The sequence below is a fragment of the Stomoxys calcitrans genome, chromosome 5, assembly GCF_963082655.1.
Source record: "Stomoxys calcitrans chromosome 5, idStoCalc2.1, whole genome shotgun sequence".
In the NCBI taxonomy this organism is placed as follows: domain Eukaryota; kingdom Metazoa; phylum Arthropoda; class Insecta; order Diptera; family Muscidae; genus Stomoxys; species Stomoxys calcitrans.
The window spans coordinates 155,467,889-155,487,348 of NC_081556.1; the positions used below are offsets into that span (position 1 = coordinate 155,467,889).

Sequence of the window (19,460 nt, forward strand, 5' to 3'; positions counted from 1 at the left end):
ACCCATACCTATGTATATCAACCATCATAGGACGGTAGCGTAGCATTTACATTTTATCTTCGTAATTCACAAAATTTTCAAATTTTACCACCCCTGCGTATGAGTATGGCAAGTGTGATGTTATAAATCATTCGCCACAGAGCACACAACAGAGAGTAGTTGTGGTGCGAGTCTGAGTTAGGATGAGACTGCAACGTTAGCCTAAGGGGAGAAAAAATCTAACATCGTATGAAGTTTAATTTCCATAACAAAAAGAATCGTAAATTTTATGTTGATTTAAATCTAAAAGCCGCAGAATACAATAATAGATCTAAGCATTAGACAATATAGACATTCCAATAGAATTATTTCCATTTTTATCATTGTAAAGTTTTATTTAATATAAACTTTAGTGAAATAAAATAAAAAAAATATATATAATAAATAAAATAGTATAACATTTAAATTAAATTATTGAAATAAGAAGTTTGTAGTTCGAATGGTGTGTTTAAATCAGATTTTTTTTGCTTGAAACATCTAGCTTGAGGCCTTAAGTACGAGGCGAAGAAAACAAGGTTCATGGATTTCCCTATAAAAAAAGGTTTATTGATACGGTGTCCTTTAATTTTTTTTTACAATTTTCCATTGCAATGCAATTTTGAGAAAATTTGCTACAGAAATGTTATTTTGATTAAATATGTTGGTTCGTTTGTTTGTTCCGTACAATCTCAAGAGTCCGTCCCAGCCCTAAAACCCGCGACACAAATAAAAGGCATTTGCGAGTCAAAAACAAAATTTCCTATAGAAATGAAATGTTGACAAAATTTCCCATGGAAATGAAATTTTGACAAAATTTCCTATAGAAATGAAATGTTGACAAAATTTCCTATAGAAATGAAGTTTTGACAAAATTTCCTATAGAAACGAAATTTTGACAAAATTTCCTATAGAAATGAAATTTTGACAAAATTTCCTATAGAAATGAAATTTTGACAAAATTTTCTATAGAAATGAAATGGAATTTTGGCAAAATCACATTTTTGTAGAAAATTTTGCCAAAATTTCTTTTTTTCTCTATTTACCATCGAGTGATAAATCTTAAGTTCTTAAATATTATTATGTTACCTTTATCACCGTCGATGTTAAATTTTAAATTCAAAATTTCAGCTTTTCCTTGCTTATCCTTCTGTTCTAGGACGATAGCGTTTCTATTTTATTTTGTCCTTGTGTTTACATGGACCATACATACACCTATATACCCCAAACAGAAGTATTGGGGCGAACATATAAAATGCATTTGAATTTAATTTCGTTTGCTGTTAGTTTTTAACGTTTTGGTCCCTTTTTCTTCCTTTGGCGTATTTCAGTACCCGCCTCTTCCCCCCGTCCACTGCCATCCTTCGTTAGATCCACTGAGCTCTGTGGACTTAGCTCATACCATTGCTGATTATGTTTCATGTTCGTGTTCTGTTTTTTTTCCTTTTCCATTGCAGCGAAGAGAACGTTTGGAAGCTTTGTGAACAAGTGAAGAAAACACGTATCGATGAACTCTCAAAATGCTATGCCGTGTTTGTGTCAAATGAGGGTCGCACTGTACCGCTGTGGCGCCAGAAAGCAGGACGTGGCGATGACCAAGTTGTGATATGGGTAAGTGTTTTGCCACACCGCTCCACTCCACCAACCATTTAAAAACGCTTTTCATGTTCGCCAATGCTACTCCTTTAAAAAAGCTAAACTGGCCAATTCCTGGCCACCCTGAACGTTTTGTTGTTGTACTTGTAGTGAGGGGACCGAGGGTAATGTAGTTATTTTTTATTTGCCTTTTAAATCTGCATTTTGTGTTGTTTTGCCTTTAAGTTATGATAATTTTTTCTATTTTATTTCATTTTTCCGTCCGAATGTTTTTTTTTACTCCATTTATGTTGTTGTTGCTTTGTCAAAAATTATTTACTCCTGCATATGACGGCACAATGCACAGGAGGATAAGCCACAGTAATAACGTCTCTCAACACGCACTTGTTTGGGTAGTTTTTGCCCCGAATGATGACAGAAATGCTAAAGGACGGCAGTTAAAAAACTTTATGCACCCCACACCTATTCGCATCGAATGGCACAAAAAACAACCAAACCGCAATTAACACGCATTGTTTTCCCTTTGTTTTTGGTGTCTCCCCTACCCCAACAACAACAACAACAACCACAATTGTACAAAACAATTTCACTGGGAATCCTAGGCTCTTCTGGCCATCACCTACTCGCACACTAACACACGTCAAAAAGCTGTTGAATTCCCAGTGTAGGTGTGTGTGTGTGGTTTGTTGTTCTATGGACACATTCTCCTATGGTCGGTCACAGGTGTTTTTATGAGCCTTTCTGGCTGAGTAAGACTTTTTAATTGAAGTGGCAGCCCGTGAAGGGTATGGCTTCAGGCAATCGATTTTCATATAATGGAACGGGATCTCAAAACTCCCTGTCATGGAGTAATCAGACATTTTAATCACAACATTTTTATAATGAGGAATTTCATCATCACAATTTTTATAGGGTAAAATAAAGCAAACTTGCTTATGATTTTTATACCCACCACCATGGGATGGAGGTATACTAATCTAGTCATTCCATTTGTAACACCTCGAAATATTCGTCTAAGGCCCCATGAAGTATTTATATTCTTGATCGTCTCGACGATCTGAGTCGATCTAGCCATGTCCGTCCGTCCGTCCGTCGAAATTACGATAGCTGTCAAACGCGTAAAGCTAGTCGCTTGAAATATTTTACAGATACTTAATATTTATGTAGGTCATTGGGGATTGCAAATGGGCTATATCGGTTCAGATTTAGATATAGCTCCCATATAAAATAATCTTCCGATTTGACTTCTTGAGCCCATACAAGCCGCAATTTTTGTCCGATTTGGCTGAAATTGAGCATGTAGCGGTTTGTTATGACTTCCAACAACTGTGCCAAATACGATCCAAATCAGTCTACAACCAGATATAACTCCCATATTAAACCGGTCTCTCATCCTTGTTCGGTTCCTAGAAGCTTTAATTTTTGCTGGTTTAACAGAAGTTTGGTATTTAGAATAAAATTATGCCCTTCAACTAAATTTATTTTGTATAAATTTTTAGAAATAACCTGGTGGTAGGTTCTCAAGATTCGGCCCGGCCGAACTTGGCACTCTTTTACTTGTTGGTATTATATTAATGTCAAGAAATTCAAGTTGTTAAAAAAAATAGGCAATAGCAACAAAACATAAAAAATTTCGTCAAGAAATTAGTATAGTAAAAATTTCGTCAAGAAATTTCTATAGTAAAAATTTCGTTAAGAAATTTTTATAGCAAAAATTTCGTCAAGAAATTTTTATAGTAAAAATTTCGTCAAGAAATTTTTATAGTAAAAATTTCGTCAAGAAATTTTTATAGTAAAAATTTCGTCAAGAAATTTTTATAGTAAAAATTTCGTCAAGAAATTTTCATAGTAAAAATTTCGTCAAGAAATTTTTATAGTAAAAATTTCGTCAAGAAATTTTTATAGTAAAAATTTCGTCAAGAAATTTTTATAGTAAAAATTTCGTCAAGAAATTTTTATAGTAAAAATTTCGTCAAGAAATTTTTATAGTAAAAATTTCGTCAAGAAATTTTTATAGTAAAAATTTCGTCAAGAAATTTTTATAGTAAAAATTTCGTCAAGAAATTTTTATAGTAAAAATTTCGTCAAGAAATTTTTATAGTAAAAATTTCGTCAAGAAATTTTTATAGTAAAAATTTCGTCAAGAAATTTTTATAGTAAAAATTTCGTCAAGAAATTTTTATAGTAAAAATTTCGTCAAGAAATTTTTATAGTAAAAATTTCGTCAAGAAATTTTTATAGTAAAAATTTCGTCAAGAAATTTTTATAGTAAAAATTTCGTCAAGAAATTTTTATAGTAAAAATTTCGTCAAGAAATTTTTATAGTAAAAATTTCGTCAAGAAATTTTTATAGTAAAAATTTCGTCAAGAAATTTTTATAGTAAAAATTTCGTCAAGAAATTTTTATAGTAAAAATTTCGTCAAGAAATTTTTATAGTAAAAATTTCGTCAAGAAATTTTTATAGTAAAAATTTCGTCAAGAAATTTTTATAGTAAAAATTTCGTCAAGAAATTTTTATAGTAAAAATTTCGTCAAGAAATTTTTATAGTAAAAATTTCGTCAAGAAATTTTTATAGTAAAAATTTCGTCAAGAAATTTTTATAGTAAAAATTTCGTCAAGAAATTTTTATAGTAAAAATTTCGTCAAGAAATTTTTATAGTAAAAATTTCGTCAAGAAATTTTTATAGTAAAAATTTCGTCAAGAAATTTTTATAGTAAAAATTTCGTCAAGAAATTTTTATAGTAAAAATTTCGTCAAGAAATTTTTATAGTAAAAATTTCGTCAAGAAATTTTTATAGTAAAAATTTCGTCAAGAAATTTTTATAGTAAAAATTTCGTCAAGAAATTTTTATAGTAAAAATTTCGTCAAGAAATTTTTATAGTAAAAATTTCGTCAAGAAATTTTTATAGTAAAAATTTCGTCAAGAAATTTTTATAGTAAAAATTTCGTCTAGAAATTTTTATAGTAAAAATTTCGTCTAGAAATTTTTATAGTAAAAATTTCGTCTAGAAATTTTTATAGTAAAAATTTCGTCTAGAAATTTTTATAGTAAAAATTTCGTCAAGAAATTTTTATAGTAAAAATTTCGTCAAGAAATTTTTATAGTAAAAATTTCGTCAAGAAATTTTTATAGCAAAAATTTTGTCAATTTAGTTATTTGAATTATTTTATTGCCATTTAAATGGTATGTCCTTTATTTTTGCTGTTTTGCAGGACTACCATGTATTCTTCATGCACAATCCCAGTCCGAATCGGTGCTTGGTATTCGATTTAGATACAACGCTACCCTTTCCAACATACTTCCACAAGTATGTGACAGAGACATTTCGTTCCGATTTAGCTTTAAGACAAGAACATCACAGGTAACTATCGGTGGAAGTATAGCATATTAAAGTAAAAATATTTTCCCTCCTCCAACAATTTTTTTTTAAATGTGATTGGTTTGTTTCCTTGTGTGCTGCGTTTAGATTCTTTCGCGTTATACCTGCTGAAACATATCTAGCGGAATTCTCCTCAGATCGTAGGCATATGAGAAGGCCAGATGGTAGTTGGATAAAGCCGCCACCCTCATATCCGCCCATACAGTCTTGCAGTGAGTATTATTTTTTCTCGGTACATGGGCATTGGCCAAGAGATTAAAATCCATTTAAGCCACAGCATCGCTGTAACCTCGCATCCACTGACTATTTAATGCGTTTATTTATAGGCAATGCTCACACCCTGGGCGATTTCATATGCATGAGTCCTGGCAAGGGTCCTGGCACCGTTTACAGCCTCTCAGAGTTTGTGCAGAACTTTTATAAATCACCCAATGCTGTGGCCCAGCAGAACAACAAATAATATCATCCATCATCAGCATCGGCTATGTTTAATGGGTAATTAATTCCAGTTTGGGTTTAACTTAATCGTAATTAATTATAAGTTTTTTATTATTATTATTATTGCATTATATCTATTACAATTAAATTTAGTAAAAATTTTTAATATATAATTTCTATTAAAAAAATTTAGAACAAAACAAAAAGAATTAAAACTTTATATGAAAAAAGTAACAGCAAGACATGTTAAGTATATACAAACAAACTAACAAACCGACAAACATACATTTGAAACAAGAATTAAATTTAAAAAGACTACAATCGCACTTTATACATCAAACAAATCTAATTATACATTGAAGACAACAAAACACCCCCGAAATATATGTAAAAAAATACAAAATGTTTTTGAATAACTTTTTTTCAACATTTTTTGCTATACAGCTTAATTTTTTGCTGCCTCTTTCCTATTAAACACAAAAACTGATTTTTAAGTGCTTAACTTGGATGAAACCTGTTTGCATGTGTGGACCTCACGTTTGAAAATTTTGATTATTTTTGTTTTTGTTATTCAAAAAATATTTTTTTCTCTCATTGAAAACAATTCAATTAATATATAAAATCCTTTTTTTACAAAAATTTTAAAAAATTTTTTGAATTCGCAGTTTCCCCATCGATGGCACCTAGTAGCTTAAATAACCTTTATACCCATGTGATATCTTAAAGTCTGCTAGGAATCAATCGTCTGTTTAAAAGGGTGACCATTAATAACGCCCAACTGATAAAGCATCCAAAATTAATTTTTGTTTTCTGTGTAAGCTTCACACAGAAGACAATAATTAATTTTCCATTTTGAAAAGCTTCACACGACGACGGTTTTAAATGACGTTAGGTCTCAATGTACCCTACACCACCACTATGGTACAGGGTATTATAACTTTGTGCATTTGTTTGCAACGCAAAGAAAGAGAAGAGCTAGACCCATTGATAAGCATACCGATCGGCTTAGAATCACTTCCTGATTCGATTTAGCTATGTCCGTCGGTCCGTCTGTCTGTCCATGTAGAAGGAGAAGAGCTAAACCCATTGGTAAGCATACCGATCGGCATAGAATCACTTCCTGATTCGATTTAGCTATGCCCGTCTGTCCATCTGTCTGTCCATGTATTCTTGTGATCAAGTTACAGGTCTCATTTGTTGTCCGATAGTCATGAAATTTTGCACAATCTCTCTCTGTTTTGGGCCATGGACGAACGCTATTGATTTTGAACAATATCGGTTCAGATTTAGATATGGCTCCCATATATATCTTTCATCGGATATGCCCTTTTAAGGCTGTAGAAGCCACAATTTTGGTCCAATCTTTACAACATTTGGCAAGAGGTGTTTCATTTATTGTTCTCATATGTGTGCAAAATTTCATAGAAATCGGTTCAGATTTAGATATAGCTCCCATATGTACCTTTCATCTGATATGGTGTTTTAAGGCTGTAGCATCCACACGTTTGGTCCGATCTTAACCAAATTTGGCAGGTGTTGCTTTATTTAACGTCTGTATATGTCTGCAAAATTTCATAAAAATCTGTTCAGATTTAGATTTTGATCCGATCTTTAGAAAATCTGGCATGAGGTGCTTTATTAGACGTCCCCATATGCTTGCAAAATTTCATAACAATCGGTTCAGATTTAGATATAGCACCCATATATATCTTTCATCCGATATGGAGTTTTAAGGCTATAACATCCACAAGTTTGGTCTGATCTTTACCAAATTTGACATGGGGTGTTTTATTCAACGCTGCCATATGTGTGTGCAATTTCTGTTCAGATTTAGATATAGCACCCATATATATCTTTCATCCGATATGGAGTTTAAAGGCTGTAGCATCCACAAGTTTAGTCCGTTCTTTACCAAAATTGACATGGGGTGTTTTATTCAACGTCCCCATATGTGTGCAAAATTTCGTTGAAATCGGTTCAGATTTAGATATATCTCCCATATATAACTTTCGCCCGATATTGAATTTTATGGATATAGCAGCCACAATTTTGTTCCGATCCTTACAAAGCTTTGCGCGAAGTGTTTTCTTTGAAGTCCCGATACGAATGCAAAATTTTATATAAATCGGTACAGATTTAAATATAGCACCCATATAGATCTTTTATCCGATATAGAGTTTAAAGGCTGCATGATTTTGGTCCGATCTTTACGAAATTTGACATGGGGTGCTTTATTTAACGTCTTCATATGTTTAAAAAATTTCTTAAAAATCGGTTCAGATTTAGATATATCTCCCATATATATCTTTCATCTGAATTGGACTTTTAAGGCTATAGTAGGCACAATTTTGGCGCAATTTCTAAAAAATTTAGCGTGAGTTGTTTTATTCAAAGTCCCAATGCGAGTGCACACATTTATATAAATCGGTCTAGATTAAGATGTAGCTCCCATATATATCTTTTATCCGATATGGTCTTTTAAGGCTGTAGGTGTTTTACGAGGTGTTTTATTTCACATCTTAATACGTGTGCAAAATTTCATAAAATTAGGCTTAGATTTAGATATAAGTCCCCGATATATCTTTCATCCGAAATAGACTTTAGCCAGAAGAAACCACAATTTTCGACCAATTTTGCATGAGACGTTTTACTTGACGTTCCAATACGTGCGCAAAATTTCATTAAAATCGGCACTGATTTAGATATAGCTTCAGTGTATAAATTTCATCCGATATGGACTTTTAAGGCAGTAAAAACCGGGTATTACTCTGGGTATTACCGATGGGCGTATATATCATTTGCTTGTTACTTACAGTCTTAAGTAGCTCAGCTGACAACCCATAGGCTTCTGCCGATTATTAAGCCGATTTACTGCCGCCGTCTCAATACTGTCTGGTTCTGAGGAATTTTCGTTAACGCTATAGCCGGATATCAACAGTTTTGAAAAAGATTTCTTACAAAGATTTTCTTAGATTAACATCTTCATCATATCAGGAGGGTGGGGCTGTACGAACTCTGCGATTCTGAGGCGAGTGGGTCTAGCCGGGCAGTTAAACAGGCGACGTGTATCGTGCGGTCCCTAGTTACAATCGGGACATACACCACGTCAACATCAATCCTTGCTCTGTAGGAGTTGAGGCGGCTGCATTTGCCGGAACGTAATTGAGCCATAACTACTCTGGTTTGCCGGGGGAGGTCGATTTCTTCTGGTGCAATGGGAGGCGGTCGTTCTCCAAGGACTACATTGACCCGCAAGCAATTTACCGCATCTGCTACCGTGTCTGCATGAATGTTGTTTAGACATGCTTGATCTGGAGGTTCTCTCCTGTAGCGCTGAACCTCAGGCTCTAGATCATGTAGATCTACCTTAAGGCTTCTGGGCGGTGGATATCTATCCACAAGATGATGATTTGGATGGTCTCTGCGATAACAGCCCAAAAGGTATTGCTTAGACAGCATGTAGTTATGTCTTCGCACTAGTAGGATCCTTGTCTCCTGATGGAGGTGGTCCAGATGAGAACTGAGGAGACAGCCCGTCGCAGTTTGGAGGGCGGCATTCTGACAGATCTGAATATTATTCCACAGCGTGTCACAAAGTTGACGAGACCACACTGGCGCTGCATAACTTACCACAGACCGGCCAATTGCTTTGTACGTGGTCAACAAGGTTTCTTTGTCTGCACCCCAAGTGCTGCCAGCTAGGGACTTGAAGACCTTGTGTCTTTGCCACTGGTGAGAGAAGGGAGATCGGTCTGTACGACTCCCCCAAACTCGGGTCTTTTCCAGGCTTCAGTCCCTCTGCCCATTTTCCAGACATTGGGAACTATAAGAGTGTTCAACTCCAGGTGAATCCAGATTCTTCAGCATCAATGTAGAGATTCCGTCGGGGCCCAACGCCTTAGATGATTTGGCGCCACGGATGACATTCATAACTTCGCCCACGGTAAGTTGTGATGGCTGTTCATCGGCTCGGAGACCACGAATACGGCAAATGGCTCTCCTCCTTGCACTGTCTCTTTCGGGATGCACAATAAATTGACGGTTGAACAACCTGGCGCATCTCTTCGGATCAGTCACGGTTATTTCGCTAAAAGTGACTGAGATCCAATCATCCCGTCTACCGGGATTCGAGAGTGACTTAACAGTAGACCACAGTTTGCATACACCGGTGCCTAAGTTACATTGTTCCAGCCACAAATTCTGCTTATGTTCGTTGACTACCCTGTTTATTTCCAAATTCAGATCGCTGTTTCTGGGGTTAGCGGGGTCCAAACCACGAATCCCATCACGCTCGTCTGCGAGCGCCGGGAAATAGGGCCACACTTGGGGTATTCGACCGGCTGGTATAAAGCGAGCGGCTGCTGCGTTAATGATGTCTCGGAATATGCTCTCGGCCACTAGCACATCAGAGTGAACTAAGCGGCGATTGGTATACTCTCTGAAGCCAGCCCAATCGGCCTTCTCATGATTGATAAACGTCCGGCGCTCAAAGGTTATGAAGTCGGGTAGTCGGTCGATGGTGAGAATTATGGGGAGGTGGTCTGACCCCAAAGAGATGACGGCTTGCCAGGATACGTCCCTCAGGAGATCAGGGGATGCAATGAAGATGTCTGGCGAGCTACTGCACCTCCACGTAATCCTAGTGGGGGCATCCTCATTCACCGTGCAAAACGTGGAGCTCTCAATCTGGTCTGCCAAAGCTATGCCACGCTGGTCGTTTCCTAGGGGAGAATGCCATGAAGTGTGACGCGCATTAAAGTCCCCTAGAACCAGACGATTATGGTTAAATAGCAACCCACTTATGTCGGCGTTGTAAGCCTGGCCATTAATCGTGACACAGCTACCAACCGGCGGTATGTACACGTTGTATAGCTCTATTTCGGTAGTACCGGACCTGACTGCTATCCCCATGCACTTCATGTAGGGGTCACTAACGCCATGCGCAGGCGAGATAGGTCTATATTGCACGGAATGGTGTATCACGAAGCCCAGTCCCCCACCTCCATTCCTTGAGCGATCCTTACGTAGCACATTGTAACCGTGACAACTGTGCAAGCTGCAGGTGTTGGTCAGCTTTGTCTCCTGGATCGCTGCGACCAATATGCTCTGCGGACTCATGAAGTCCACAATCTCATCGATCTTGCCACGAAGTCCTTTGCAGTTTAACTGCAAAAACGATACACCTCCTGGCAATATTTGGTCTGGGATGCTGCCGTTGCGTAAATTGCCATACGGGTGAGGTCGGGAGGGCCACATGGTCCGACGACGAGAACGCAGAAGACGACGACGCTTGTGACCCACTGCTGGCTATGTTCGCACATCACCTTGCGACATAACCAGTATGACTACACTCCCGTAGTGAAGTGAGGCCAGAGCAAGATCGGAAATGTACCCACTCATGCACCGGTTACACCTCACCGACCCCGACCGATGATGGAGGCAGTTCTGGCAAACCGAACAGAACCAAGATGCGGAGAAGGCACTCCGGGATGTGCGGAGAAGGCACTCCGGGTTGTGCCTCTCCCATGACGAAAAAAGACGAACACGTACACTGAGGCGGCAGCCCTTGCCGATGAGGTTTCCATCGAGTCAATCCGGTGCGTTCAACCGGCTGCCTCCATTTGCTCACACCAACGAGTTTTCTTGTTATTAGCCTTAGCAGCGCTATTTTACTCCTGGCCGTAAAACTACAGGCCCCTTTATGAATATTTTTATTTTTTAAATAGCTTTTAGAATAAAAACCTTAGATTTTTGCTTCGTATATAAGCAGAAATTTATTTAAAATTTTTTTATTATTTTTCTAAAAAATAAAATTTACGATTATTATTATTTTATTAAATCGGCACACACATGCCTACATTTTTGGTTTTTTTAATAAAACATACAAATATGGATCAACTTTATCTCTAATAAGCAAAACACAAAACTACACTACACTACACGATTTACATCTAACTACATACAATAAATTATATTTTTTATAAAAACCAAAAAAAAAACTAAAATCCAAAATCTAAAAGACAAAAACTAAAACTATGTAAAAAGTCAATCTCTCTAAAACCAACTAAACTAAATCCCACACGTTTTTATGCTTTAAAATAAACGAAAATTGTATTGAAATACAAAAAAAAAGAAAGTTTTAATTTTAAACTTGTAAGAGAACCACTGGAAAATCAATTATGTATGTATTTTGTGAGAACTTTTTTTACAATTAGTTTTTATAAATGCTCCAATCCTCAACCCCCCCCAATCCCCCAAGCCTATAAAAGTCGCACTACAATGCATTTCTACTTCGTCTTCTTCGAAATCTCTCGTTGTTTGTTCAATTATTATGTCTCTACACTGAAACAAAAATGTAAAAAAAAATTTAAATTAAAAAAAAAAAAAACTCAAAAAAAAACCATTAAACAGAAAACGGACTTTAGTTTTTGTTGTTGTTAAGCAAGTTTGTGTATTTCTTTTATAAAGTTAAAATCTCGAATATATTTATTTTCTTAAAAACTTCCGTTCACAATAAGAGACTGAAAGTAGTGGTCAACAAATGTAGAAATTTGCGATAAAAAGAAAAAATGCTACCTTAATTTCTGATTTGTAGTTCTCTACTCAACTACTTTTTCGTTGGACAACTGGGCAGATTTAAAACAAACAATGGAAAAAATCGTCTGGAATACTTAGTTTGTTAGTTAGAAAACCGCCCAACTTCCCGAAGAAAACCCGAAATAATTTTAGAGAAAATATTTCATGGAAATGATAACATTAACCGCTAAAAGACTGATGCCTTGTTAAATATGGTTAAAATAAACTGCAATTCTTTAAAAACAAACCCCCACCCCCCTTCCCAAGCTATCCCTGACCCCCTCAAAAAAGTGAAAAACCAAAAATGAAACGAAGCTAATCTACTCCCTCCACTTGATAAAGTAACACCTCTTCTTCCACATAGAGTCCGTTTATCTGTTTAATTGCCATTACACTATTTATACTAAACTCTATCACTATCGAAATGTGTTGTTATTTAAATCGAAAGAACAAAAATCTCCTGCATCCTCAAAACCAAAAAAAGGAAATATAATACTTAAGTCATCCAATTTGAAACCAAAAAACATGCCCATTAACATATGTAGGTAGCTATGGCTCCATTGGCACTTTCTGCTGGGTTTTGAACCCCAAGAATGCATGTAAATGGGTTTTCCCCTCTCCTATCAAGCATATAAGAACAACAAAAAAAAAATCAAGTTAACATTGTTTCTAGTAACATATTTTACAGTACATTTGCTATTAAAATAAAAACCTAATGAAAAGACGACATATTTGAGTGTGTTTAACTTTTTCGTTTATATTTTAAAACTCTAACGGAAATTATAATCCTTAAGTCGTTTTAACTTGAATATTGAATATGTTGCCCTGATTTTTATCAATTAATATATTAATACTTTAATTTTAATCTCTAAGATGTATATGTAAAAAATATTTCAAGCAAAAAAAAAAGAAAAATATTAAAAAAGAACGCATAAATTATCCTTATAATAACCAATATTCTTAAAGGGGAGCTAGCAATCTTTGTTCAAGAAACTATGGGCAGGATGTAGGCTGTTTATATCTAAAGACAGATGAACCAATTGAAAAATATTGCGATAAAAAATCCTGTGACTTGTTTGCATATAACTCTTTCGAATGTCTGATTCAGGGACGTAGCCACGATTTTATTTCTGGGGGGGGGGGGCACCCCAAAATTTTTCAAAATCGAAAATTGCCAAAATTCTTCTGTCACTGAGAAATTAATAAAGATGCCTAAAATTGCGATCGCTACTGGTTTTTGGGAACTGGACCATCGGCGGTGATATTTGGCTAAAGTCAGGGCTTAATTTTGTACTGCTTCTCAATAGGCCGATTCTAATCTTAAAAATGTGGTCGTCTTTGCGGATATCTTAGTTATATATAGTGATAGTTTTGGCGCATCAGCTTCAGTATTTTTTGTTTTATGATTGTAACAGGTTATAGTTTGTGCCGGTCAATTAGTTTTAAAGGACTTTTATTTCCATAAAATTTTACGCAAACAAATTGAAAAATTAAGCAACTATAAATGTTACATATTTCGATAAAAAAAATGTGACCAATTTTTTTAAAGGACTTTAATTCCATAAAATTTTACGCAAACAAATTGAAAAATTAAGCAACTATAAATGTTACATATTTCGATAAAAAAATGTGACCAATTTTTTCAAGTAGCCATCTACGTTCTGCTTAAAAGATGCATCTTATTTCTCCCCCGAACTTTAATAAAATTGATCGAAAATCCGTTTTTTATGGTAAAAAAATTTCGCATCCAACTTATCTTATATATAAAATTTAATTTGTGATTGTTTTTTGCCAGTTTGTTCCGTATAGACTCAAAAACGGCTGAACCGATTACATTGATATTTTCACAGATTATGTAGGTTGATCTGAAAGAAAACATAGGCTATATAATTTTTTGATATCGGGAGGGGGCGGACCCTCCCCCTTACCCCAAAAATAAAAGTGGAACGTTTGGGACAATATGGGATTCAAATGAAAGGTATTCAAGAGTAGAGTACGAATATCATAATAAAAGTTGGGTCCAAGTACCTGGGGGCCCCAAAACCGCTTAAAATAGGTTTATATGACGATCATGACAATAGGGAACTCAAAAGAAAGGTATTCGGGAGAAGATTGCGAATATTGTCAGGAAAAAGAAATATGCTTTATAATTTGTTGATATCGGAAGGGGGCGCACCCTCCCCGTTACCCTAAAAATATCACCCAAAATCACAAGTGGACCGATAAAAACAATATGGATCAAATCAAATGAAAGGTATTGAAGAGTATTATAGAAATATGGTCGCCCTAACCCCAAAAGTCTAAATACAGCCAAATTGGTCGTCCATATCAAATTAGAGGTATTCGGGAGTAGATTACGAATCTGGCATACAAAATCAAATCAAAGTGCAGGGGGTCACCCCACCCCCCAAAATCTTCCCAAATGAGCATATGACCCATCATGACTATATGGGACTCGGTTTGTTTGCTTGTTCCGTAGAATCAAAAAAAGGAAACATAGGCTATATAATTTTTAGATATCGGATGATGGCTGACCCTCCCCTTACACCAAAAACGCCATCCAAAACCAAAAGAGGATTGATGGGCACTATATGGGTATTAAACGAAAGGTATTGGAGACTAGAAATCATATTAAATTTTGGGTCCAAGTACCCCCCAACCCAAAAACTCCTCTCATCAGAAATATTCGACGTTCCTATCAATATGGGACTCAAATGAAAAGTATCCGGCAGTACATTACAAATATGCCATAAAAAATTAGGTCCAAGTAATGGGAGGTCGCCTCACCCCCAAATACCTCCGAATGGGAATATCAGCCGATCATGGCTATATAGGATTCCAATGAAAGATATTTGGGAAACAAGATGGCTCTTTTCCTCCTAAAAATACGTCGAATAGATAAATTGACCCATTATGGCAATATGGGACTCAAATGAAGTTATTTGAGAGTAAAAAACTATTTGATATCCAATTTTGGGGATACGCCCTAAATCACCCTTAAACTGAATTTTATTTCCGACTGTAGCAATATGGAGCTCAAAACAAGGGTTTGGGAGCCGCCCACCCCCAAAATACCCCCTATTATATAAAAGTTATTTGGGGTGGATATTTATTGATTTTCGGGAAATGTATATTAATTTTCGGGACAAAGACCCTGGGGTCCATCCCACCTTCAAACACAACTTATTTACCGATCATGACATTATGGGACTCGTACGAAATGTTTCTGAAAGTAGAGCACGAATCTTATATTTACTTTGATGGCCAAATGACAACCGCCGAAATACCCCCTAAACCCGAAATATTTACCGATACAGTAATATGGGGCTCAAAAGAAAGACATTTGGGAGTAGAGAAAAAATTTGCCCAGGAACCGAGCGGGGCAAAGTTTTCATACATCAATGAGTGCTTTCCGATTCAAGTTGGGTTTATCAACGAAAAATGTTCTCAGGAGTGAGATTTCCGGAACCCGTTTTAGTATTTTGTTGCACTTGATGGTTTCTATATTAAAAAAATAAATTTACAGCGATAAGCCAACTACTTTTGGCAGCGGGTGAGATTTAATGTAAAAGTCAATAAAATCCACTTTTCTTCGCTAAATGGTCATAAAATATTGAGAAAATGGTTTTTTGTTGTAAAAACATGGTGGCTTGGAAAATAAAAATATTTTTTTTTTAATTTTTTTAAATTTAAAAAAAAAATGTTTGTTAGAAAAGTTACTATGTCAATTTAAACGCTCTAAATAATAAAAATGTGAAATTTCATCAAAATCGGACAAGAGAATCGAGGGCCATGCGTTGAAGGGTTAATGTAACTTTGAAAGGATAAAGGCCTGGTTATACTCTCGTAAATGTAGAACAAATGTATCGTAAATTTAACGAGGCAATTATGCTCATTATATAACGTAGCATTTGACATTTCAAACAAAACAACTTTTTTGTAACAAAAAAAGATTTGAAGGTGAAAGGGGGTCTGACGTCGAGGAACTTCAGGTATAACTCAAGGGCAGGTCAGAGAAGACGGCCCTCCACGCAGTGATGCGAGATGTTGAGACGTCTTTCCAACTGAAGGAGTACACGATGGCGGCCTTCTCGAATATTGAGAGGGCATTTAACAACGAAGAGAGGAGTCACCGCCCTGACCCGCATGGGAAGACAGAAAAGGCCAAGTTTCCCTTCTGGACACTATGGAAGCGGGGGGCAGACTGAGGAGGGTTTCAGGAGACAGGGTCTGGATTGGGGCTATACTACGACACACACAACATTTTAGGCAGAGCTATGTGCCATAACGATATGACGCACAGAAATTCTGGGAAGGGATTTACAATTTGCTCTAGTACAGTGTGGTAGAAGTGCCTGGCGGAGTGTGTGAATAGACCCCAGTTTTACGACATTGTGCTAACATGGATTAGCCGTTACGACGGCACCGTATTGGTGCTTACCCCCTTATATCTTCTTGTTATCACATATGTCTCACTTTTACTGACCAAACTTTTCATGGTGGGCTACCCATTCAACCTTAATTATTAACAATAATTGTAATAAACTCCAAAGAGAAATAGAATAGGAGAATAGCAGTTTTTTAAACATACATTTTTATACCCACCACCGCAGGATAGTGGGTATATTCATTTAGTCATTCCGTTTGCAACACATCGAAATATTTATTTTCGACCCTACAAACTATAAATATTTCGGATCGTTGTAAAATTCTAAGACGATTTAACGATGTCCGTGTGTCTGTCCTGTAATCTGTCTGTAATCACTCTACAGCCTTCAAAATTGAGATATTGAGCTGAAATGTGGTACAGATGCGTCTTTTTGATGCACGCTGGTTAAGTTCTTGAACGGGCCAAATCGGACCATATTGGGATATAGCTGCTATATAGACCGATTTTCTGACAAAAGGGTCTAATGCCTATAAATGCTTTATTTTTCATCCGATTTCGCTGATATTTGAAATATGGTTCAGATCGGACTGTATTAGATATAGCTGCCATACATACCGATCTGCCGATAAAGGGTCTAAAGCCCATAAAAGCTTTATTTATTACCCGATTTGGCTGAAATTTGAAACAGAGGGTAGTCTTTGTTCTTCCGACATCCATCCCAAATATGGTTCGGATCGGACTATATTTAGATATAGTTGTCATACAGACCGATATCCCGATAAAGGGTCTGAAGCGAATAAAAGCTTTATTTTTTATCCGCTATCCGACCCAAATATGTTAAAGATCGTACTGTATTTGGATATAGCTGTCATATAGACCGATGTGCCGATTAAGGGTCTGAAAACAGCTGACACGTTTTCCTACATTTACAGTAAGTTTACGAGAGCGAAACCAGGCCTTAAACCTATTTTAAGGCTTCATCAAGTTTTGTGAATACGCTGGTAAATGTGAACAGCCCCTTAAAGAGAACATAGTTTTTATTAGTTGTGCAAAGATTTACAGTTCTCTGAGTAAGAAGAAGAAAATATTGAAACTACTCTCACTCATAAAGCAATTTTTCTCATCTCTTAAAATTAAAAAGAAAAACCGAAAACAGAAATATATTAAGTGATATAAATTTATACTGTATGAAGAATAAATTAAATTACTACAAATAAATTATAAGTAAAATTATTATCAAAAATCGTATATATATATATACATATATATGTATATTTTAACAATTGAATTGCAATTTATTCATTCTAAACTTATGGATTAAGCAGCGATAATTTAAAAGAAGAAAAACAAAAACACAAAAAAGCAGTGCATCAACATTTGTTCTCTACAAACAAAATAAAAAATAAATAAAAGCGTAAATACTATATGATGACTTTTTAAATTATACACATACAAATATAAATTAAAAACAAGAAAAAAAAAAACAATTACAAAATTTAATATATATTACAACAGAAAAAAAACTAACAACAGCAAAACTTTCGCTCGCTAGCTAACTAACTGTCTGTCAATCTCTGTCAATCCCTCTTCTTTCTCACTTTCACTCGCTCTTTAGAGATGTCGCTCGATTTCAAATTCTATACCCTATCTGTTACAAATTAAATTAAAAAAAAAATGGCGCTCTTCATCATATTTACATATATATACAACATACATATATTTAATATTTGATATTAAAAACAAAAAAAAAAGAACAATACAAAACTAAAAACAAAACAAAAAAAAACTATAATTAAGAGGCAAGCTTATACTTAATAAATTGAAAAATAAATGAAAAAAAGACATATATTACACAACTTTTATATAAAAAGAATATATAGGAAAGGTAGCCCACAGATAATGGGTGGCTTTGTATAGGACTAAAATAACTGAAATCTAGCTTCATAGCCTGGCCAGGGAGATAGGATGCTGGTCCCAAACAAAGGACCCTTAAGTAGAAAGAAGAAAGCCCCTGAGAATTTTTCCCAAATCGCTGGTATGTGAACCGAAGTATAAGATTAGTTTCCACATTTTTTTATGAAGAACAGTTACAAGTAAATGCAATGTTAACATATATTATTATAATAATAACTTTAATGAAACATGATATAATTATAAAGCAAAAAACAAAAAAAAAACACAAAATTAATATAATTTTTTATTAATAAATCAACAACAAAAATTGAAAACCAATCTAAAATTTAAAATGAAACAAAACTAAATGCTTCAAACTACACACTATTAACACAAAACTATTGCGAAACTACCCTTTCATCTCCTCCTAAGCTAGAACAACCAAAAACGAAAAACCAACAGCAACAATAATTGAAAATTAATTCAACAAAAGTCAAACAAAAAAATAATAACCACAAGCAATTTTGTTTATCAAATTTTCAAATTAAAAAACAAAACACAAATAAAAAAATGTTATTTACACCACTCTTTAAAACGATAAATATATTGAATGGCTAAAAACCGTTTTTTCCAAAGAAAAAATCAACTTATGTTTGAATATCCCAGTAAGAAATTAACATCGAAAATAAAACCGATATTCATGTTCCACTTTCCATGACAACAGCACCCAACCAACAATGCTAAAACAAAAATCGTTCCATTTTAATTTTTTTTTTCACTACTCTATGTTTTGTAGTTAGGCAAGATTTATAAAAAAAAAACGAAAATAAAGATTACAATACCACACAAAATCTCCTAAATTGATTTATTTTGTTTTTCTTTTCAACATAAAAAATTCAACCCCTTGAAAAAATATCTCCCAAATCTAAGACAGAGACCACCACACAGTTCGTTATGTGTTTTTTGGTTAGACCATGGTTTCAAAAAGAAAGAAGTTTGTCTATAAGCCAACAATACAATTTCATACATGTGCAAAAAACTACGCAGAAAACCAATATTGCCCCAAAGGAAAACACACGCCTCTTAAGAAAAAATTCAATAATTATCAAATATTTTCCCATTTTTTGTCATTTTCTTTATTGAGACAACAACAAGTTTTTTAAAGTTT

At 35.0% G+C, this 19,460-nt stretch overlaps 1 protein-coding gene across 3 annotated transcripts in view; it reads left to right on the forward strand.

Annotated features, from left to right (window-relative positions):
* Window positions 1-8,470, forward strand: part of LOC106096128 (protein N-terminal glutamine amidohydrolase) — an 84,284-nt gene extending 75,814 nt beyond the window's left edge. For all 3 annotated transcript variants that reach the window (XM_013263712.2, XM_013263711.2, XM_059370383.1), the window contains exons 3-6: window positions 1,473-1,626; window positions 4,829-4,977; window positions 5,083-5,207; window positions 5,322-8,470. In XM_013263712.2, coding sequence (XP_013119166.1) covers window positions 1,473-1,626; window positions 4,829-4,977; window positions 5,083-5,207; window positions 5,322-5,455 — 562 coding nt within the window. In that variant the 3' untranslated portion in view covers window positions 5,456-8,470. The remainder of the gene's footprint in view (window positions 1-1,472; window positions 1,627-4,828; window positions 4,978-5,082; window positions 5,208-5,321) is intronic.
* Window positions 8,471-19,460: the final 10,990 nt, after the last annotated feature.